This window comes from Gymnodraco acuticeps, unplaced genomic scaffold (genome assembly GCF_902827175.1).
Source record: "Gymnodraco acuticeps unplaced genomic scaffold, fGymAcu1.1, whole genome shotgun sequence".
NCBI lineage: Eukaryota > Metazoa > Chordata > Actinopteri > Perciformes > Bathydraconidae > Gymnodraco > Gymnodraco acuticeps.
The window spans coordinates 1,145,448-1,166,780 of NW_022992090.1; the positions used below are offsets into that span (position 1 = coordinate 1,145,448).

The 21,333-nt window shown below is 44.9% G+C and overlaps 1 protein-coding gene across 4 annotated transcripts in view; it reads left to right on the forward strand.

The window, feature by feature from the left end:
* Positions 1 to 16,223, forward strand: part of LOC117537453 (ankyrin repeat and IBR domain-containing protein 1-like) — a 38,120-nt gene extending 21,897 nt beyond the window's left edge. For 2 of the 4 annotated variants that reach the window (XM_034202675.1, XM_034202676.1), the window contains exons 12-20: positions 950 to 1,084; positions 2,671 to 2,757; positions 3,116 to 3,182; positions 4,277 to 4,422; positions 5,974 to 6,152; positions 6,305 to 6,356; positions 10,104 to 10,215; positions 11,135 to 11,169; positions 12,885 to 16,223. In XM_034202675.1, the coding sequence (XP_034058566.1) occupies positions 950 to 1,084; positions 2,671 to 2,757; positions 3,116 to 3,182; positions 4,277 to 4,422; positions 5,974 to 6,152; positions 6,305 to 6,356; positions 10,104 to 10,215; positions 11,135 to 11,169; positions 12,885 to 13,739 (1,668 nt within the window). In that variant the 3' untranslated portion in view covers positions 13,740 to 16,223. The remainder of the gene's footprint in view (positions 1 to 949; positions 1,085 to 2,670; positions 2,758 to 3,115; positions 3,183 to 4,276; positions 4,423 to 5,973; positions 6,153 to 6,304; positions 6,357 to 10,103; positions 10,216 to 11,134; positions 11,170 to 12,884) is intronic. The other 2 variants (XR_004567721.1, XM_034202677.1) reach the window with 2 other exon arrangements.
* The last annotated feature ends 5,110 nt before the right edge of the window (positions 16,224 to 21,333 follow it).

Genomic DNA, 21,333 nt, shown 5'->3' on the forward strand with positions numbered 1-21,333 from the left:
CACTCCTTTTGTCACGGTGACAGCGCTCTCCTGTCTCCATCCTGCTTTAAGAGGCTGACTAGAGATGGAGATTAGTTTGGGAGGAATGGAGCAGCTTTCACAAGCGAAGAGGCCACTAAGGGCTCAGCCCCTTGACCCGTTATTACCTGGCTAGAAATGGCTTTACCCCAGTTGCTTGGAAACACAGGACTCAGTGTTGCCAAGGAACATTTCTTTGTCCCTTCACAGCCATTTCCTTCCCATCTGGCTTTCTTTTTTTATCTTAAATCTCACCAATTCATACGCCGTCTTTTCTGTCCTCTCACCTTGTTACTGAGTATTGATTTTTCTGGAGTGTCATGCAAGCGTGGGGTTTCCAGGACAACAGAGGTCTCAGCCTTTAGGGTTTCGTGTTGCTCCGGCTGACTTGAGGCGAGAGAAATCGCTTAAACCCAAATAGGATGCGGATTGGAGTGGCTGTAGTGTTTTGTTGTTCTACTATACCCAGTGGGAGCTGGTGATCTAAAATGAGTGCCTTCCAGTGGAAGCAAGCTGCGAGGAATTATCGCTCGCTTCAAGACAAATGCCCTGTGATTCCTATTAAACTCTGCCATTTGTAAAAGGGCAGAAGATTAAGATTGAAAGTATACAGAGAGAAGTAGATATTGACTCTTAAAAATCAGACTTTTAAAATATCCTTCACCTAATTATTTTAATTTTGAGAGCAGTACAAATTATTTAGATTTCAATAAGCCTTGTTAATGCCAACAAAAAAATCCAGCGTTCATATTTAATCATATTTGGAGGAGTCGCAGCACATCATCTGGGTTGTTTTCTGTCATGACAATTCATGAAATATAAATCACCCCGGTGTAGCCGGACTAGCTTTAGCATTTGGTTAACCTTTTTCTGTTGTGACAGCTGAGCAGAGCATATTCAATTTTAATATTTGTTTCTCCTCTCCCTTCAGTGTAAGTATGACTTCTGCTGGATCTGTCTGGAGGAGTGGAAAAAGCACAGCTCCTCGACCGGAGGATACTATCGCTGCACCCGCTACGAAGTCATCCAGCAGGTGGAGGAGCAGTCCAAAGAGATGACTGAAGAGGTACACACACACACACACACACACACACACACACACACACACACACACACACACACACACACACACACACACACACACACACACACACACACACACACACACAAACGGCAGAGAAAACAGCACCACAAAATGGATTAAGTGCAAACTACCGTAACTCGCACACAATCCTGAGTTTATCTTTAGAATATGAATATTTATGTCAGTGAAAACCCGTTGTCTGTAAGTATTGATTTCCAGGGATTGGACACAATTCACATTTACACCTTGGCTATAATTTATTGACACACCATGTAATTGCAATATAGAAAATATAAAAGACTGTTTTACAGCGCATCGTAGCAAAAGGAAAAAAAATCGTTCCAAATGATAAATGTAATATCTGAACTATTTTAAAGAACCTTTCATCATTTGCTGCTCTAAAGCTTAAGACAAATCCCTTTATCAGTGACATTCCCCTTAAAGCAATTCATTAAGTTTAGACACATGAACAAAGAAATCACAGAATATGTTTGACACGTTAAGACAATTTGTTCAACCATCTATGATATGATGTTTTAGGGTGTACCACTATTCAATGACAGAAAGGATACATGATGTAACAGTCGGCACACAATTGAACATGATGATTTGCATTTCTGGGACAAAGCATTTGCAATTTGTCCAAAGGAAATAGCTTTTTTGATATTCATGAAATGGCTGTGTCATGTTAGTAGTTAGTGATGTAGTCACGACATCGCTTAAGGCAATTCATTAGACCTAACACAGCTCCCACAAAAGGATTTTTACAACAAGACCTGTAAACAGACTTTGAAGTGTAAAATAGTCTGAGTTTCCTGGAAAACCCGTTTATGAATATTGGATTATTAATGCACTTTTTCCCAGTAAATGAAGCCCTCTTAACATTTTTGGTAGCATCAGCATAGCTCGTATCGATAGTCAATCAACCCGAAATAAATACATACACTCCTAATCATTGTTGAATTTAAAGGTGCACAAACACATAAAGCTCTGGGAAATATTAAGAGACCACTCAACTCTCGATCTCTACATGTATGGCAGCCATTCCATTCCAGTGTCTGATGAATTCCAACACAGAGAAATGTTGTCAGTAGGGTATATAATAATAATACAAAACAAATTCATTTGACTCAAACACATACCTATAAATAGTAAAACCAGAGACACTAATAATTTTGCAGTGATCTCTTAATTTGTTCAAAAGCTGTGTATGCAGACAGCCAGGAACAGTACTTGTTTGTGTGTTTATTCACTCTAACAGGAAGGTTCTTGAGTTCATGGCGCTGACATAAGTGAGTTGTGAAACACACAAATATACACTTACACACCAGCTTTGTTTCCACTCTCAACATGGAGCCATTTACAATCAATTCCACCCGCCTTCATCAAAGGTGAAAACAAGTCCATTCTCCGTCTTCACCAGCATTCCTCCAATCACAAGTAGTGATTTCACCTGTGACACTGCTCACTTACTGTGGCTGCTCTCACCCCTTCTCCCCCCGAGAGGCAACAACATGCTCAGGAGTTTATTGACTGTGACTGGTGTGTCATCACGCTTTTTTTTTCAGGCGGAGAATAAGCACAAGAGCTTTCAGGAACTCGACCGATTTATGCACTACTACACACGCTTCAAGAACCACGAGCTCAGCTATCAGGTGAGCAGGCCTGGGTTTGCATTCAATGATGTCTGCTTTGCACTGTGTACAGACGCATATTGTAAAACTGGCCCCAGGGCCTCTTAGGTGGACATACTTTCCAATGCACTACAAACTGATCAAACTATTTGTACTCTAACAATATTACTCGACTCTCTCCTACTTTTTTAGTATTCTTGTAGCAGAAATAAGCAGATCACAATGTCTTGATTTAAAAAAAAAAAAGCCCTCTGCGTTTACCTTTTGTTGGCTCATTCTGCCTGACAGTGTGGCATTTCCAATGTTTGGTCAGACAGTCTTCTCAAGAAATGTTTTACCCAACAATAAAGTCTAACAGCTTCTTTGTTCCTCACAATAGCTGGAGCAGCGCCTGTTGAAAACCGCCAAAGAGAAGATGGAGCAGCTCAGTCGAGCCCTGAGTGGAAGTGAGTGTGCAGTCTGCCATAACCGTGTCAATCTTTATTACACATTCAGACTAATCTTAATCTAGTCCTCTGATATTGAGCTTTTGGAAGTAGGCAGGAGGGAGAAAGAAACACAGCAACAGTGTTTTAATAATTTATTAACAACAGTGAGTTTAGTTATTATTCTGTAAGTTACAAGAAAGCTGTGAGTAAGCTTTGTCTAGAGTCCTCTTAAGCCCCATCGGTGCAGGCAATTACATCCCGTTTAGCATAGCCACGTTTTCTCTGTTAGGATTTCAGTAGAATCTGATAGCAGTGGTGTACCTTACCTTAAAGGGGACCTATCATGCAAAATGCACTTTGTATGTCTTTTATACATGAATATGTGTCCCCGGTGTGTCAGGGAACTCACCAAGTGTCAGAAAACACAACCCTCTCTCTTTTCCTCCATACTCAAATCTCTAAAAACGGGGCTGATTATTATTTGAATTTTTCTGACGTCAGAAAAGGGGTGCTCCGCCTATATGGGCAACTCTCCACCTATCAGGGGAATGAGAGACCGCTCGAAAGCGCTGGAGACGCTGTAGTACATATGCCAGACCTGTAAGTGGCGCTGTGGTCTGCCACAAAAGCAGAATCAGCCCTTGCAAAAACAGGGCTGGAAAAGAGCAAATAGAGCGAAATGAGGCATGGCTAAAATGCATGATCTGTTTGGTATTTTGAAAAGAAAACTTCACAGACATGTTTTATATAGGTATGACCCTACAATATATGTTTCAAATATAGCATGATAGGTCCACTTTAAGTTTGACTGCCAACGATAGACACATGTAAATGTCCATAACTCAACCTTCCTAAGTTTGGTTAAGGTCAAAATGGCTAAATTCATCCTGCACGATACATTTGCGGATCACAATGTGAGCATGAAACTCACCTTAGATCTAAAATCTAGATCCCTTAATATAGAAGAACAGTATCTACAATACATTAAGCACAATGGATTTCTCATTATTTTGTACTGATCTGCTTGGATGTGTATGTAGTTGAGGCTGGGATAAGATTTGAATCCTGTGGATAAAACTTGTAGTTATCTGAGTGTCTCTTCTCTCTCCCAGGGGAAGGCGGCCCCCCTGACACCACATTCATTGAAGATGCAGTCCTGGAACTACTGAAGACCCGCCGCATCCTGAAGTGCTCTTATCCTTATGGGTTCTTTCTGGAGCCCAAAAGCACAAAGAAGGAGATTTACGAGCTTATGCAGGTCTCAGTCTTACTTATTCAGAAGGAAAGACAAATGTTCACAGCAGCCGGTTTTAAATGGGCCATTAGAGGTGTTAGACGGGAGCTCTGCTTCCTCGTGATCCCCACAATCTGTCCCAGTTACACCTCACATCTCAGCTTTTAGTTAAAGACTGAGTGTTGTGTAATTCATGATCACCGGTATAGAAGAGGAATATACTTACCTGATGTCTTTTATATTCTGTGCCTTTTTTTAAATACTGTAAAATGAATGAGCGGGAGTCCTGTAGGTCTCAGTCTCTTAAAGCAGTGGTTCTCAAACTTTTTTCAATAATGTACCCCCTTTGAAAAAAAAATGCAGCCAAGTACCCCCTGATCAGCGCAAAAACTATTTGTTAGGGAAAAAATGCCTATATAAAGAGGTACAGTGCTGCACCATCAGTGCCTGATTTATTAAAACAACAACCTTGTAACTGAGAAACACTTAAATGCTATATTTCAAATGTTTACAATCCATCACTAAATTCATGGCAAACCAATTTTAACATCATGCAATAACACTAAGACGACATTAGCTGCATTGAACTGATCTTTTTTACAAGTTGTACTTACAATGTAGTGAGAAACATGGGCTTGTGCTTCACTGAGGACCTTTGTCATTCTGACAGCGAGGCTACTGCAGTTATTACACTTCGCGTTTTGAAATATGTGTAACTCTGTTCATATAAAACCCACACTGCTAAAACTTCCTTACTTTTCCTAAAATTGGTATATCTATTTATTTTGGGGCGTGAAAACAATATATGAGCATTTTATGAACATGGGATTTTGACCCCTCATATAAACATTATGCATAATGCTGCGCTATACTTTGCGGCCACACACCGTTCCCAAGCAACGCTTATTGTTTAGGTCCTTTGATAAGCAGGCAGTCATATAATTAACTAGAACTATCTAGATCTGATAGATTTGGACATAAACGCGAGTGAAGTATAACCGGACGCGAGAGAGAGAGATCAGATCAGCTGCTGCTGACGGAGAACATGCAGCTCTGCATTATCACAGCTCCCCCGCTGTGACGGACTAAGCTAGTTTATCTACTCTGGAACTAGCTAAACTAGTTATAAATATATTTATTCTTTACTGTCGGGTCACTTATTACAGGTTCAGCAAGCTGCACGAGACTGACGGGCTGTGAGGAGAGGGAGAGGAGAAGAGAGCACCCCGTTTATTTTTCCCATTCTATTATCCAGAATTACTGTAAACTTTTGAATAAAGTAGTTCATCTACTATTAGTAGTTTGTTTAAATGCATTACTTTTTTTTCATTAACTTAAAATAAATCTCACGTACCCCCTGCAGTACCCCTGCAGTACCCCTAGGGGGCCGCGTACCCCTATTTGAGAACCACTGTCTTAAAGGCTGGCAAAGATGAATTCATTTTTAGATACGTGCTCAGTGGTCACTTTGTCCTGGAATATTCCGGTTTGGGAACAGATTATTATATAAGTGTTTTCATACATTAAAGCATTTCCTGACTGAGTTTCCTAAAACAGATCTCTTTCTGTCCTCAGACGGACTTGGAGATGGTGACGGAGGACCTGGCTCAGAAGGTGAACCGACCTTACCTGCGGACCCCGCGCCACAGGATCATCCGGGCAGCCTGTCTGGTTCAGCAGAAGCGGCAGGAGTTCCTGGCCTCAGTGGCTCGGGGAGTGGCCCCCAATGACTCTCCTGAGGCCCCCAGGCGCAGGTAAAATACAGATATGCTGCTCATCTTATTTGTACTATAAAAACAATGCTGTAATATAACAGAGCTGCGGTTTGGAATAATCAAAAGTAGCTAAGGTATTAGATTTCAGCAATGAATCACAATGGAAAACTTCTCTCTCTGCTCACTTGCAGTTTTACCGGCGGAACGTGGGACTGGGAATATTTAGGCTTCGCATCACCTGAGGTAACAGAACATGTCTCATTATTTTTCAGTCAAGGTTTGTTAGGAAAATGTCAAATGTGCTGTGTGAACAAAATGTGCATATTGTTTTATTCAGGATCATAAACTTCTTTATGGATTAATCCCTGTCAAAATCGTAATAATTTCTTCATCATGATTGAAGATTTCTTTCAGAAACAACGTTTATTGCACTTAAAAATGCTAAACTGCCTTAATTTTGACATATGATTTAACATTGAGAGTACACTGTGTATAATGAACATTAAATCATTTAAATGATGGAAAATCACTGCAGAGGTTGCACTAATATTATACCTGTCGCTCTCTCCAGCAATCACACCCGTGTTTCAGGCTGAAAGTGATTCATGAAGGCTCTTGAAACTGAAACCTTGATTTGATCTAGTGATTCAGGCTCTTCTCTGTTAATGTCACAGCTAATCAGGTTTAAATAATTGCCCACACTCACATTATAAAATAATTAAATGATTCAGCCCTACCTTATTCCTTTTTAATAAAGTCTGTATATATATCTTAATCTTTTTTAATATGGCTGTTTGTAAAGTGTGTGAGCAGCAGCACTGAGGCCCCTCCGCGACCCAGAGGCCGTGTTGTGGCACACTGCAGCGGGCCAGATGGCTCAGTGTTCCCTGTGCACCCGCTCGGAATGATTAAAAGCGCGGCACTCTGGCACTCACCTAAGCAGGTTGCTCCCCATCATTGCGCATTAGTAACAGGCATTTGTAGTTAACTTTTACAGTCATAAAACTGTCGGCACATAATGGTTTGATTATTGACCGGCCTCCTTTTTTCTGCATGGCTTGATGCATGCACTCAATAGTGCTGCATAAGACAATACACTGCAGTCGAGCTTCTATTATCGTTTAGCTCATAGAGCGTGGCGGTTTTTAAACACACAGGCTGTTCATCCGGAACACATTCAGCTCAACAGCTCTCCTCAGGCTCCTTACAACACCACAAATATGCAAATCTTACATCTCCCTAAGCCTCTCAGGGTTTTGTGCACACCTTTTAACAGCATAAAGCGGACATTTCCCTATTGACAGGAAAACAAATGACAAGATCAGTGTTGCTTGCCAGTTTGATAAATGAATTTTGAAAATGCTTATCCCTCTGCCTGCTCAGCGTCATGTAGCGAGGCATAGGAGAAACTCTGCAAAGCTTTTGTTTACTCAAGGTTTACTGAGTAAACGCTGGACATATATACTATGTGCACACTGAAAGCAGTGAAAGACGATTACACTGATGCCAAGGATGTCTGAAAAAGAAGTTTTTTATTATACTCATAAATGTCTAAATATCCTGGATGATGTACTTTAACAAGGTAACCTGATCCTCTGTTGTCTGTAGATTATAACATATTAACACCATGACATAGTGTTACAGAGCACCGTATCTATTTGTTTACTGCAGTGTGTAAACCATTATTGATTTTGGAGACAAAAGTAGCATACAAGCCAACTGAAGCACACACAACCATTTAAGTAAACAATACACAACATATATTTCATTACCCTCGGCACACACTACAAAGATGTGACTTATCTTCAAAAGAACACACAAACAAATAAATGAAAACGTTTTTTTCCAAAGAGGATTTAAATAAAGAAATCGCTGTCACCAGATCATTTTGCATAGTAAATGTTGCCACCAGATGCTGAGCAGAAAGCCAAAAGCTAAAATAAAAAAGGTTTTTTATTGTTGACCCTCATTAGGAGGCTGTCTCTCAGCTGCAGGAGTTACCCCTCGATTCCACCGGGTCCGTCTGCGTCGCGGTTTTGGTCCGGCGTCATACCCTACCGGGCGCGTTTCAGAAGCGGAGCGTCTTGCGTGCCGGCTCGCAGTTTTTGTTGAATTGTACAGACAAAGTTAATAATAATTGTAATATTCCAGTTATAAACGACATGAATCAAAGATGTGTTGCTGTATTTTAGTGGTAAAAAAAATGCATTCATCATCATAATTATTCTAGATATATCATTTACACAGTGCCTGTAAACCGGAGGAGAACGCTGGCATTTGTCCTCCTACTTGAAAGACTACGGAGGGATAGGGTCTGCAAAATTAGTTTATTTTGGGGATTGACTGGATGCTCTGACCGGTCCACTTCCTGCCCGGCGCCTCTGCAACGCCTCGCCTCGTGTCACGTCAAAAATAGACTTGCATCCTATTTTTAGCGGAGCCCAGCGCCGAGACGCTTCTGGGACGCTTCTGAGCCGTAACGCGGCGCGTCAGGTGGAATAGCACCCATTGACTAGAGTGGCCGCGATCTTTGCGAACACCGCGGCGCAACCGTAACGCGGCGCAGACGGACCCGGTGGAATCGAGGGCAGTGCAGTGATAATCAGAGCCTGATGCTGCCTCTCAGCTACAGATGCCCTGCTCTCACAATGCCTCGCTCCATAGTGGTGGAAACATCAGACAGTGTGTGGGTGAGAGGCGTTTTCATTTGAACACTGCGACAAATATATGAGATGAGCTGATTATTTCCCGAGGTATTCATATGCAGATGTGCAAATACATTACATAAAAGCTTTTTATGTTATTGGACACACTAGCATTTACAAGCTATGACCTCTACCTTGACCTCTACATTCAAATGAATTGTGCGAGTGATCACTACAAAAGCTGAACCCTAAAATATTATTCCTTATTTGTGGATCTAGGTTTGAAGTAAATTAAAGATTACAGAGTAATACACTTAATTTAGGAATATGCAGTATATTCCTAAACTAGGTGTATACTTCCATTAAAACGTTGTTGGATATCTTTTATGCCTTTTTATTAGGCTGCCTCTTATCGTCCGTCCTCTGACACCTTCATATCACTGGATCTGTTGATACATATCAGTCAGTTATCAGCGCTGTTAAATGAACACAAAAGGAACCGTCACACACATAGATATCCAATCATTAGAAATGCATCATTTTGCACTCACCTATAACACTATAGTGCTTTTTTTTGCAATCCCATTTAGACACGCTGTTTGACATATTGTCCTGTGTTAATTGACATCATTTAAACGTCCCCGAGTGATAACGTGCCAAAAACATCAGATTAGTCCTAATAGTGCGAGATGTGCTGCCTGGTCTCCCCCCACTCTCGCAGAGAACACGCCGCATCGTTAGACTGATTTGAGGCTAATTAAATGTGGACTAATACAAAACGGCACACCCTTTCTTAATGAACCTAGAGAAATATGTATTTTGTATTCAATCAGTCAGTGAATCAATATTTCATTTATTCTTGTATTTAATAACTGCACTTCTGATAAGGTATTCGGGTTGCCTCTGAGATTAGTTAGACATGCATAGTTTTTCCAAATGTCTGAACCTCAAGTTGCCTAATTTCCAATTCCTTTCCAGTGAGGGCGTGCTCGGTACAGACTGAATGATTGAAGGCTTGGCTTGGTCAGTGCTCATCTCTCCTGGAACAGAACACTCCGACCTCATTTGAAGCAGACTCCCCTACTGGAGCTGCCAGTTTATAAGTTCACCTATTCCATTTCATACCAAAAAAGGAATCCAGGAAAAAGTGCAACTGTGCTCATGATGAGCAGTACATGGCAACTTTGTTCTGCCAGCAACATGTTGATTTGTTGATTTCAATAAGGGACATTGCGATGGGCTCAACTGCTCCATAAGAGCATCTGTTGAATCAAACAATAGTATAATGAGTTTTAAATGAGGGGATATGCTCCTTTTGACTAAATCTATTTTTGACGTTTCTAAGGAGTATGCAGAGTTCCAGTACAGACGGAGACACAGGCAGAGGAGGAGAGGCGACATGTCGAGTCTCCGGAGCAACACACCTGACCCCGACGACTCCAGTGACAGCATCTTAGGTACTGCAAGCAGAAAGGACAGACATATCCCTCAGGGAGTCTGCATGGTTCAATCGGTAATGATCTAAAGCCTGATGATCTCACGCGTTCAAACCATTCCTGGTTGTGATTGGCTCAGTTAGGTCTGCACATAAAATAAATGATATTAGTTTATATTTCTATCAATTATTGTTTGTTAATAAAAAATAGGCATAATAAAGTCAAAGGAAGGCAAGTCATAAAAAAGCCTGCTAAGATTTATAATCTAATTAAGCAATAGCTCACGACAGGCTGTGGTATATGCTCATTATATCACAGCTAAGGGGCGTGGTTCGGCCCGACGCGACAGCCCAACTTTATACTGTTTTTCTCAGACGCGGAGGGATACTGACTTGTTGTGAAAAGTAACTTACAATTCTACCCGTGGTATACGCTCAGTATATCACGGCTAAGAACCAATCAGATTGCTTGATTTGACTTGTCCGTTTTATAAGCTCAGATGACCCATTAGATTAAACTACATTTTAAAGTTTAGTTCTCTAAGGTGACGTGTTCAGAACCCAAATGAGGGTATTAGCCCAAACGTTAGAACATTACAACTTCTCAAGTTCAACAGGCCAATATTTCCAATCCATCAGTCTTATGTATCACACTGCTGCTCTGTCTGTGGCTGGCTGGAATACAAGATGGACAGAGTTTGCAGTTTGGCAGCCAGCTAAAAGGTTCTGTTGTGCCAGGAAGGATTCATTGATTTCAGATGAATATATTGACTTAGTTATTTTCCAGGGAATGCAGAGAATCTGTGAGGTTGCCATTATTTGGTCATTTTGCAGTGTTTTGCAAGATGATTTGGGGAAAAGTGTTTATTAGCAATGAGTTGAGATTTATTTGAATATGTATATTTTGACTATGGCTGTTTGTCCATTTCTTTTCTACACAGACTCACAGGTTAGTGGACGCAGACATCATCTGATGGTGAGTGCACAGTTCCCACCTTCAGCTCCAGGCTTTTATCCTTTAGACCAGTGGTTCCCAAACGGTGTGCCGCGGCACACTGGTGTGCCGTGAGGCAAGTCCGGGTGTGCCGTGGGATTTTGTGACAACCATACGTTATTATTGCAATATACAACTACACAAAAATAATTATTTTTAAATGTACTATATCAGTACTTTGTAGGTTTATATGTACGTAATCTGCGCGACTTGCGCGTCCACATCTCCACGTGAAGTGCTGCATAAACATGGCTGAGTCAGCGATAACTTTCGAGGGGTATGCCCATTACTTTGAGTTGGTCCGAAGAATAGACAGGAATGTGACGGTGAGGTGCAAACTGTGTCCAGGCCAGAAGCTGTTATCCACTGCTGTAAACACCACGTCAAACCTCAACAAGCACCTGCAAAGAACACATGCTAAGGTGAAGCTAACGCACACGCTATTTGTTTGTTTATATCACGTAGTCTGTTCTTCTTCTCTGTCTTCCGGTTGTTGCCTGTTTTGAATGACAAATACACACTACCGCCGCCTGCTGGTAAGGAAAGTTATTGCCACTCACGGATGCGCAGTTCGTACGTGCTCGGCGAGTAAAGTCACGAGTTACTTTATGTAGATAGTAACGAAGTAGTGTAATATATTACTTTAAAAAAAAAGTAATATGTAATATATTACATTTGTTTAGTAACGACCCCATCTCTGGAGTTGGCGTTCTCTACTCTGATTTACATGAAGAACAACAGGAGGTCACGGCTCTCTGTTGAGCAGGACTTGCGAGTGGCCCTCTCCTCAGTGCCACCAAGGATTAAAACATTCTGCGCGCCCCGACAGGCACATGTATCTCACTAATTTTTTAGTCGGCAAAATATTTACAATAGCACATGTTTCAATGTTGATTGCTGAAATGTTACATTTATAATTTGTAGTTCAGGACCATGGACAATGCAGCTTCCTTGCATTGACAGTTCTCTGTGCTGAATTTCTGCTGAGTTTCCTTTGCCTCATTTTTTATGTTGTGACCTGTCTGGTTTAAATGTGTGTTGCTGCTTTGATGAAGCCTAATTTGGTAAAGTTTCAAATTAATTTCTGAAATATTTCGTTAATAAATATGTCATGAGTAATATAGTTGTCTTTGTCACATTTTATTTGGCATTAATAAATAATTATGCACATTTACAGATATTTTACATGATATGAGTGATAACACGTGTTATAAGGGCTATTTTGCACAATAGGTGTGCCTTGAGATTTGTACTTGTCCTTTGGTGTGCCTTGGGTACAAAAAGTTTGGGAACCACTGCTTTAGACAATGTCAATGTCTAGTGTATGGCATGAACCAGGTGGGATTGCTTAACTTGTTTTTGTTTCTCTTATATATTTATATTTTTCAAGGCACTCTTAAAAAGGCATGCTTCAGTCTAGGATGCTTCTTCAGACTATAATTGTGTACACTGTTCAATTATACAAGAGTTAGGAGATAAATCCAGAGTCCGATTCAGGAGAAATAGAATGTGATTGACGGTTGTCATTATATATTCACATAACTATAAAACAGAATAATATTTAATGAATTTTGAAGTGTAAAATCTGAAAAACGCATTGGCTGGATTTTAAGTTGAGGAGTGGAGCTGTTGCTGCTGCTGCCTTGTTAGTGGATGATATTGGTTTGGCCTGCATCACTGACACTTTTTTCTTGCAGGGTCTCGGTTCTTTAGACGACGATGACCCTAACATCCTCCTGGCCATCCAGCTGTCGCTCCAGGACTCAGCGATGGCAGAGATCGCATACAACCATGACGCACTCGCCAACGAAGCCTCGCTCGGCGCCATCGGCACCTCTCTGCCCTCCAGGCTGGAGCAGAGTGCTGCAGGTGTGGAGCTGCTGTCCAGAGCTTCTCTCAGCAGCTCCGAGCTGCTGGAGCTGGAAGATAACTTGGCCCGACTGGGCTCCATCAGCAGCCAGTTCTCTGCGCAGCACGCTGACAGCCACCTCCGGGCCTACAGGGCCTCGCTGCCCATCCCAGTGGCTCCAGGTGGCAGCACCTCCTCCACCGGCCTCTTCTCCTCCTCCAGCGACACGTTGGACTCCAACACTTACGGCAGCCACGACCCATCCTCCTCCTCCGCACTAGCCAATGCAAACCTGCTGGGTAATATTATGGCGTGGTTCCACGACATGAATCCTCAAGGCATCACCCTGGTCCCCTCCACCTCCTCTGACTCCAACCTCAGCGCACTCCATGCAGGCGGAGGAGGGGGTCTGCTTGAGGAGGAGAAGAGCGGATGCATCCCGCCTGAGAACAGGAAACCTCAGGAAGTGACGGCAGAGGTGGGTTTCTGCTCTCAAAAGGAGGAGAGGGAGGGTGCCGCGGCTCAGAGGCCCACACAGTTAGATCTGGTGGGGCTGGAAACCACGCCCCCTTCTTACATGGCCACCCTCAACAAAAGCAGCGATCATACATCACGGGGAACCTCAAGGGTGGACACTCCACAGTGCGACTCTGAGCAGATGCCCAGCAGCAGCTCCTCTGAGTGGGAGGACCACCTGGTGTGAGGAGGCAGAGATGGGAAGGGGCTCTTTCGGAAAGGCCAAAAACCACTAAAGTTTGCAAATGAAGTTGAGTTGTGGAACATGTACAGTAGCTGTTCAAGTGGAATGTATACAGAATTAAGAATGTATCGGTTCACAGGAAAGTGGGGCAAGAAATTTAGACACTCAAAAGTTGTCTAAACTTGTAAGTGCTATCCACAGGTTACCCGGTGTAACAGCGGTTACATTCGAACTACCAGTTAGAGCTGCTTCGATCCACACTCTATTCCAGTTGGTGACGTTATATCCCAGAGGGTCCACGCAATTTGGTTGTTTTAGTATTTAATTTCAAGAGGAATTATTCAAATGTGTTTAACAGTGGATCTCCTTGCAGATACCTCTTTTCAAAGAAATCCTTCATTTGTTTTTTTGTCTTCTTTTTGGCCAACAGGCTAGAGGTGCATGAGCCACCAGCTGGACTGCAGTGTGGATCTAAACTGAAGCATGTGCAGCAGACAGGGAGTGCATGAAGTACACGCCTTTAGGTTGGTATAACATTGGTGTGGCATCGCTTTTCCTGCAGTTACTATATTGTCAGACCCCCAACAAGCAGCCCTTGCGAAAAGAAAGCATTAACTGAAGGAGAAATTAGATAACACTTTTCAAGGATATTTACTAAATGTTAGAAGTATAAATAACTTGCCGTTTTCTGAAACCACTTATAGAGGAGATACGAAATGTAGAGTCTTTTGCATAGTGCAGGTATTTGTAAAAGCCTAATGTATGTGTCTAAATCATGTCTGAGGGAGGTTTTCACCCTGACATACTGTACTGGCTGACTGATGTTATTCCCACTCACCCTGTGGGGTAAAGCAGGGAGTCTTGCTCCTGTGCACACCTCCCTTTTAGGTGCCAAACACTGACTAGTAAAAGCACCGTTTGCAGTCGCCAAGTGGATTCTTCTAAACAAATTGTGCCTGCTTATTACAATCTCAACAACTAAACCTAAATGTGAAAGTCTGGAGCCATATTTGTATTTGAGATTGTGTGGTATATTTCCAATATTACCATGTAAAAGCTGTAATAGTGTGCCGTGTTAATCTGTAGTTGAACACCATTATAGTTGTGTACTTCATTATGTGAAACATTCACACAAAGCAATTTACATTTGTTGGTCGAGTGCTAAAAAACATTTAGGAATTGACAATGGTTGTTCATCCCAAAGCCTTATCCCTCACACTCTCTCAATGAGAAATGTCTTCAGAAACAGCTGACAGGCCCCGAGGGGTCATTCTGAAATCCTTTGTAGCGCGCTCACATTCGTGTGAGCACTGCAGAGTGCAGCGTGACACGCTGAGCAGACACTGACAAGTCTTGTTTATATACTGCAGGAACAGCCCAGTGGAACAGCCCAGTGAGAGAGATAATCAGGCAATCTCATTCAGACTATGGTGAATTAATTAATCACGCCCAAGTCCCTGTAATGACTCTCTGGGTCCTGTTAAAGTGTGATATGAGCAGAGCCTTCATAGGGTAATGCATGGAGGGTCCACGAATGTGTCCTGCACCTGGAACACGAGGAGTCCACCTTCTCTACGCAGAGAGATACACAGTGCCTTTAAGTCAATCAACTTTATTTTCTTTCTTTTTGCACATGTTTCCAAGTGCTAATTATTACACAGTATGTACAGTGTAGACAAACACCTGTTACCTTAAAGTTATTTCTCTTACATACGAGAAACATGAGATCTTGATTCTTTTTCTCATCTAATTATTTGTAGCATGAGCTTTTTGTTGGTTCTAGTAGTATGTTAATGGTAACACTGATTTGGTATAATGTTTCCAATATTGCTCCAAAAGATTTAGAAAAAAGATGTTGCGCTTGTTTTTGTGCAGCAGGGCTTCTGTTCCTACATTTTTAAAACAGTTGGTTTTTCTGAGATGTAGAAACTCAAACGACTACCTGTATCATGATCTTACCCGAAGACACTAAAATGGAGGAATGTTGCAATATAAAGTAGGTATTTATTTGAAATGAGTGTAATCCGTGAAAGAAAATGGATTGTGAATAACCATTGACACATGGATCAGTGTTTTATCTTTAAGATTGAATTATGTTTTTGTACAGACTAATGTCTGACCGAAGCAGATCAGCTGTTTTCCCCTAGCAGACGGATAGAGCCACTAAATGAGATCTGAATGCAGTGATGAGTGCCATATAGTTAGTGAAGGTCTTTCATTGGACGTGGGTTGAAACAGAGATACTGCACGTTGGCCTCTGTGCATGAAGTGGGTACAGGTCTAATGGAGTTTGTACTTCCTTTCGCCTCTAATGTGATTTATTTTAAAACGGCATATAGCATTTTGTAACTCACTGAGATTTTTTATTGTAAAGCAACTAATCCTTGAAATGCTATTTGCACTTTCGTAGTCTATACTTGATACATTCCCTCTTTATATGAAACATGTTTGATGTGTGATGCCAATAAACTTTGTGTTGAGTTTGAATGTGTGTTTTGTCATTGAGATACCTGTGGATCTGTTTCTGTCCCTTAATGGAGTTAGCTTGGTTTCCAAAAGCATCTTTCCCCTAAACTACAGGATGACTGACACCTCTTCTCAACAGCTGACCATCACTGGGCCCTGTTGTGCTTTAGGGGCTTTTCCATTTCCTGTAGTTTTTCTGCATGTTCATTGTCTGCAAAGATTGAACTAGTTGCCAGCTCATAGTCTTATTGTGAACCCGGAAATGTTAGTTAACTCCAAAGTTTCATAATGGAAATGTAGTACGGGTCCCCAGAACATAGAAACTGCTGGATGCTAACTTGCTGGGCAATTTGCACAATGACCATAACTATAGGTTACTTACGTAACCCCAGTTCTCAGAGTAACATGAAGTGAGATGTCTCACTATGGGATGTGCCTCATCGCGGAGCAAACAGAAGCATCAATCTCATTACGCCAATCCTGATTGGCTGGTGATCTTGACGTCAGCGTCAGGGAAATCACCCCCTATAAGTAGCTTGCGCCACGACGCATGCACCATTCAAAAATAAGCACCTCTTCTCGCTTCACCATAGCAAGGAGGGCCGTCTGGTGAGACATCTCACTTCATGTTACTCTGAGAACTGGGGTTACGTAAGTAACCTATAGTTCTCATTCATAACACTCCGTTCGATGTCTCACTATGGGAAATTGTAGCTCCCGTATTGCCAGACGAGCTTATCTCGAAAATCACCAAACCAACCAGAACTTAACAGGTAGAGCTCTGACTCAACCAGATGCCCAGCACTGCTTGAGTCACACTGGGAGCAGAACGTCCAGCCTGTTAGGAGACAGACAGAAGTGAGCGGCGAGGACCAGCTCGCCGCTGCACCAATGTCTTTGATGGGAGACATCCTGGACAGAGTCCAGAATGCAGCCAGACCCCGAGTCCAAAGAGCTCGCGGACCCGAGGGTGCCTGCGAACTCTGACTCGTATGAGCCCCAAAGCAATTGCTTCCACAGACCAGTGGGAGAGCCGTTGCTTAGTAACAGGCTTGCCCTTATAAGGGTTAGCCCAGGACACAAGGGGTTGGTCATTATGACAAAGCACCCTTGATCTGTCCCTGTACGTGCGTGAAGCACAGGCTGGACACGGCAAATCCGGCCGCTGTTCCCCGGAGGAATACAGTGGCGGGGAGGATGCCTCAATGTCAAATGTGGTACCCGAACCGACCGCCTTAAGATAAAGGCAGGGTTAGGCTTCAACCACACTCTGTTTGCCCTGGGGCAAACTGAGTGCATGAAAACTGTACAGATAGTGCATGAGTGCCACTGGCTCGCTTGGCAGCTGCCAGGGTCAGCGTCATGTCACACTGTATTTAGATTGTACCACTCACGGGCCAGGCCCATAGAGCCAAGCGCTCTGGGTGTGGGTGAAAGATCGCCCCCCCCCCCCCGCTTGGGACAGTATGTCCCTGCGTAGTGGGAGCTGCCATGGCTGCCCGCACAGCAGCTGATATATCTCCGCTAGCCAGTACATAGCTGGCCAGTGCGGAGCTATCAGGATAAGTGTGTGGCGTTGCTCTCTCACTCTGGCCAGAGTTGGGGGTATCAGAGCCAGGGGTGGGAACGCGTACAGAAGGCCCGGGGGCCAATTGTGCGCGAGTGCATCCACGCCTAACGGTGCATTTAGATCGCGCATCGAAAAGAACAGCTGACACTGAGCGTTGTCTTTCGATGCGAACAGATCCACCGCGGCTCTGCCGTAACGCACCCACAGCTGGCTCACAATCCTTGGATGTAGAGTCCAGTCTGCATAAAGTGGTATACCTCTGGACAGTAGATCTGCCCCGAGGTTCATCACTCCCGGTACGTGCGTCGCTCTCAGAGAGAGGAGACGTCTCCCGCTCCATAGGATAAGTTTGCGCGCCAGTGTGTGTAACTGGAGAGAACGCAAACCCCCTTGGCGGTTAATATACGATATTGTGGTCGTATTGTCTGTCCTCACGAGGACGTGATGTCCCCTGAGGAAAGGCAGAAAGCGTTTTAGGGTGAGAAACACCGCTAAAAGCTCCAGGTAATTTATGTGCGCCCGCTGGAGGTCTCTGCTCCAGAGACCCCTCACCGGGCGACCTTCATAAATACCTCCCCAACCTGTCAGACATGCGTCCTTTTCACTTTCCGTGAAAGGACAGCACCCATAGGCACACCTCGTACTAGAAAAGTCGGGTGCAGCCAGTGGCGCAGTGCCATTACGCATTTCACAGTAACCATCACTCTCCGCGCGCCATGGTTTAGTTTTAGGGCGGCCACCCAGCGCTGAAACTCCCTCATGTGTAAGCGTCCCAGTCGTACGACCAGGATGGCTGACGCCATGAGCCCCAGCAATCGCAGGCATGATCTGAAGAGAACATGTTTGCGCAGCTGGAAAAGAGCGAGACAAGCTCTGAAAGCTTTCACTCTATCTGCTGACAAGCGAGCTGAAAAGGGCACCGAGTTCAGGTGTAAACCCAGGAAGAGTATAGTCTGCGCGGGGCACAACATGCTCTTCTCTGTGTTTATTATGAAACCCAGGTTGAGCAGGTGCTTTACGAGGACATTCGTCTGCGTAACAGCCTCCTGCTCCGACTGTGCGAGAAGCAGCCAGTCGTCCAGGTAGGTCGCCAGGCGAATACCCTGTTGTCTTAACGGGGCTATCGCGGCTTCCGTACATCGTACAAACACCCTTGGACTGAGAGACAGACCGAAGGGGAGTACTCTGTATTCATAACAGATCCCCTGAAATGCGAATCTCAGATATTTCCTGTGTGGGTAATATACTGGGATGTACGCATCTGATGTAAACCAGTCGTCTTGTCGCACGAGCCGCAGCAGAGATGTGTGAGTGAGCATTCTGAACTTATATCTTTTTAGATATTTGTTCAGAGCCCTCAAATCAAGTATTGGCCGAATTCCGTTCCCTCCCCGTTTGGGAACGAGGAAGTACTTGGAATAGAAGCCGCCCTGACTCTGCTCGGCGGGTACAATAGATATAGCCCTCTTTTCTAGGAGTGAGAGAATCTCTCTCTCCAGAATATGGGCTGACTCTCCTCGGGCCTGCGAATGCAGAATGCCCGAGAAGCGAGGGGGGGTGACAGCGAATTGGAGTCTGTAGCCCCGTGTTACTGTCTTGAAAACCCAAGCAGATGATGTGAGCATCTTCCACTGCGTGCTCCTTAGAGCCAGTGGAGATGTCACGTCTCTTCCCCTCTGAGTCTCTATTTGTTGTGTTATGGGGCCCTCTAGTGTCTGAACACAGTGGTGCCCCTTTTCGACAATCCCACCGACACTGCGCATGCGCATGACGGTGGTGCCTTCACAACCCCAGCCGGCACTGCGCATGCGCGTGACGGTGGTGCCTTCACAGACCCGCCTGTAATCCGCCTTTTGAGAGATGCTCTCAGAAGGGGAACAGTTGACGGGCTGTTTATTGGTTTTATTGTTTTTCTTATCATTTTTTTGAGCTGCGCCCTCGGCCTGAAGCCTGGATGCGTCAGCGGCAAATGTTTTATGACAGAGGAACAAACAGATTTGTGACATGTGTTTTTGCGGACTTGAGGATGGTGTTGAGGCATCTCTCGAGGCGGCGGGAACACATTTAGAGCTGGGGAACTGTGGACTTCCAGCTCTGTCACGGAGGGGCTGTCACGCCGCTCGCTTCTTCTTCCTCGCCTGCTGGCCGAAATTCTGGGTTGGCTGCGCCTGAGCTGCAGCCGGAACCGGAGATTTTCTGGGCCAGCTCGCCCTCGTCTCCAGCCTGGGCTGGGGACTCGGGGCGGGCTGCGACCTCTGCATTTTCGGTGTTTTAAACCGAGCAGGGTTCAAGGCAGCTTGGGCGAAGGACTGCTGCTGCGAAGGACTGCTGCTGCGAAGGACTGCTGCGGCGAAGGCAGCGGCTGGACCCTTCGAGGGAGGCAGAGATGGAGTGCCTCGTCCTCCCTCTTTTTCGACTCACACCTCCTTTGCATGGAAGCAAGAGCGGAGCCGAAAATTCCCTCGGGAACGATGGGCATATCCAGCACATCCTCCTTTTCCCGGTCTGGGAGGTTGGTGAGGTTGAGCCATCTCGCTCTTTCCTGCACCACCATGATCCCCATTGCCTTACCCGTGGCCTGGACGGCGCAGCGTTGGACACGGAGACAGATGTCTGTGACCGCTGCCATCTCGTCCAGAGTGGCTGCCCCCGGGTTACCCGACAGGTCCTCGCAGAGCTCCGCTTGGTAAGCGGTTAGCTGCGAGGCCACGTTCAGGGCCCTGGCGGACAACGCTGCGGCTTTGTAGGACCGTTCAGTCATTGTCGACTGAAATCGGTCCGACTTTGCCGGCAGCGTGGGGTTCCTGCTTGGTGACGGGCCCATCCTCGGTAGGAGGTGGGCTGCTACCAGCGGTTCCATGGGCGGTATGCGGAGCAGGCCGAGCTTCTCCATTCCATCACAGTCTAGGGAGGAGGCACCCTGGATTGGGACCTTGTTGCTTAAGGGCCGGTCTCTCCACGAGACCGACACCTCATCCAACATCTCCGGGAAGACCGGAAGGAGTTGCCTCTTTGTCCGCGCTGCTTGGGGAAAATGTTTCCCTTCGTAGCGGGACCTGGAGGTCTCCTTGGCCATTTCAGGCCACGGGATGTCGAGTCTGGCCGCAGCGCGTTTGCACACGGCCTGCAGGTCCATGCTCAGACAGGGCGAAGCTGGTGTGCTATCGTCTGGGAGAGCAGCCTGAGCCGATGACATGAAGATGTCCTCTTCATGTTCATCCGACTCGGACAGGAGGAACACCGAGGCGTCCTCTTCGTCCTCGTCGTAGTTCAGCTCGAGGACATCCTCCGCGGGTGAGACCATGGTGAGGTCTAACTGGGAGCCCCAGCTCGGTAAAGCGTGGGGTCCCGTTCCCGCGTGTCTCGCCGTCACCGGGTCCCGGCCTGCCAGGGCGCGGGAATCCGGTTCTGCGGCCATCGCAGATACTGAGCCCCAGACCGACATGGAGAGGGGTTCACTCTCTGTGGCGGATGCCCCCGCGTCTTGACTGCCGGCCGGCAGGTCAGTGGACATGGGGGGTTCCTGCTCCGACAGGCTAGCTTGGTGTGCTAGCCTTCGGC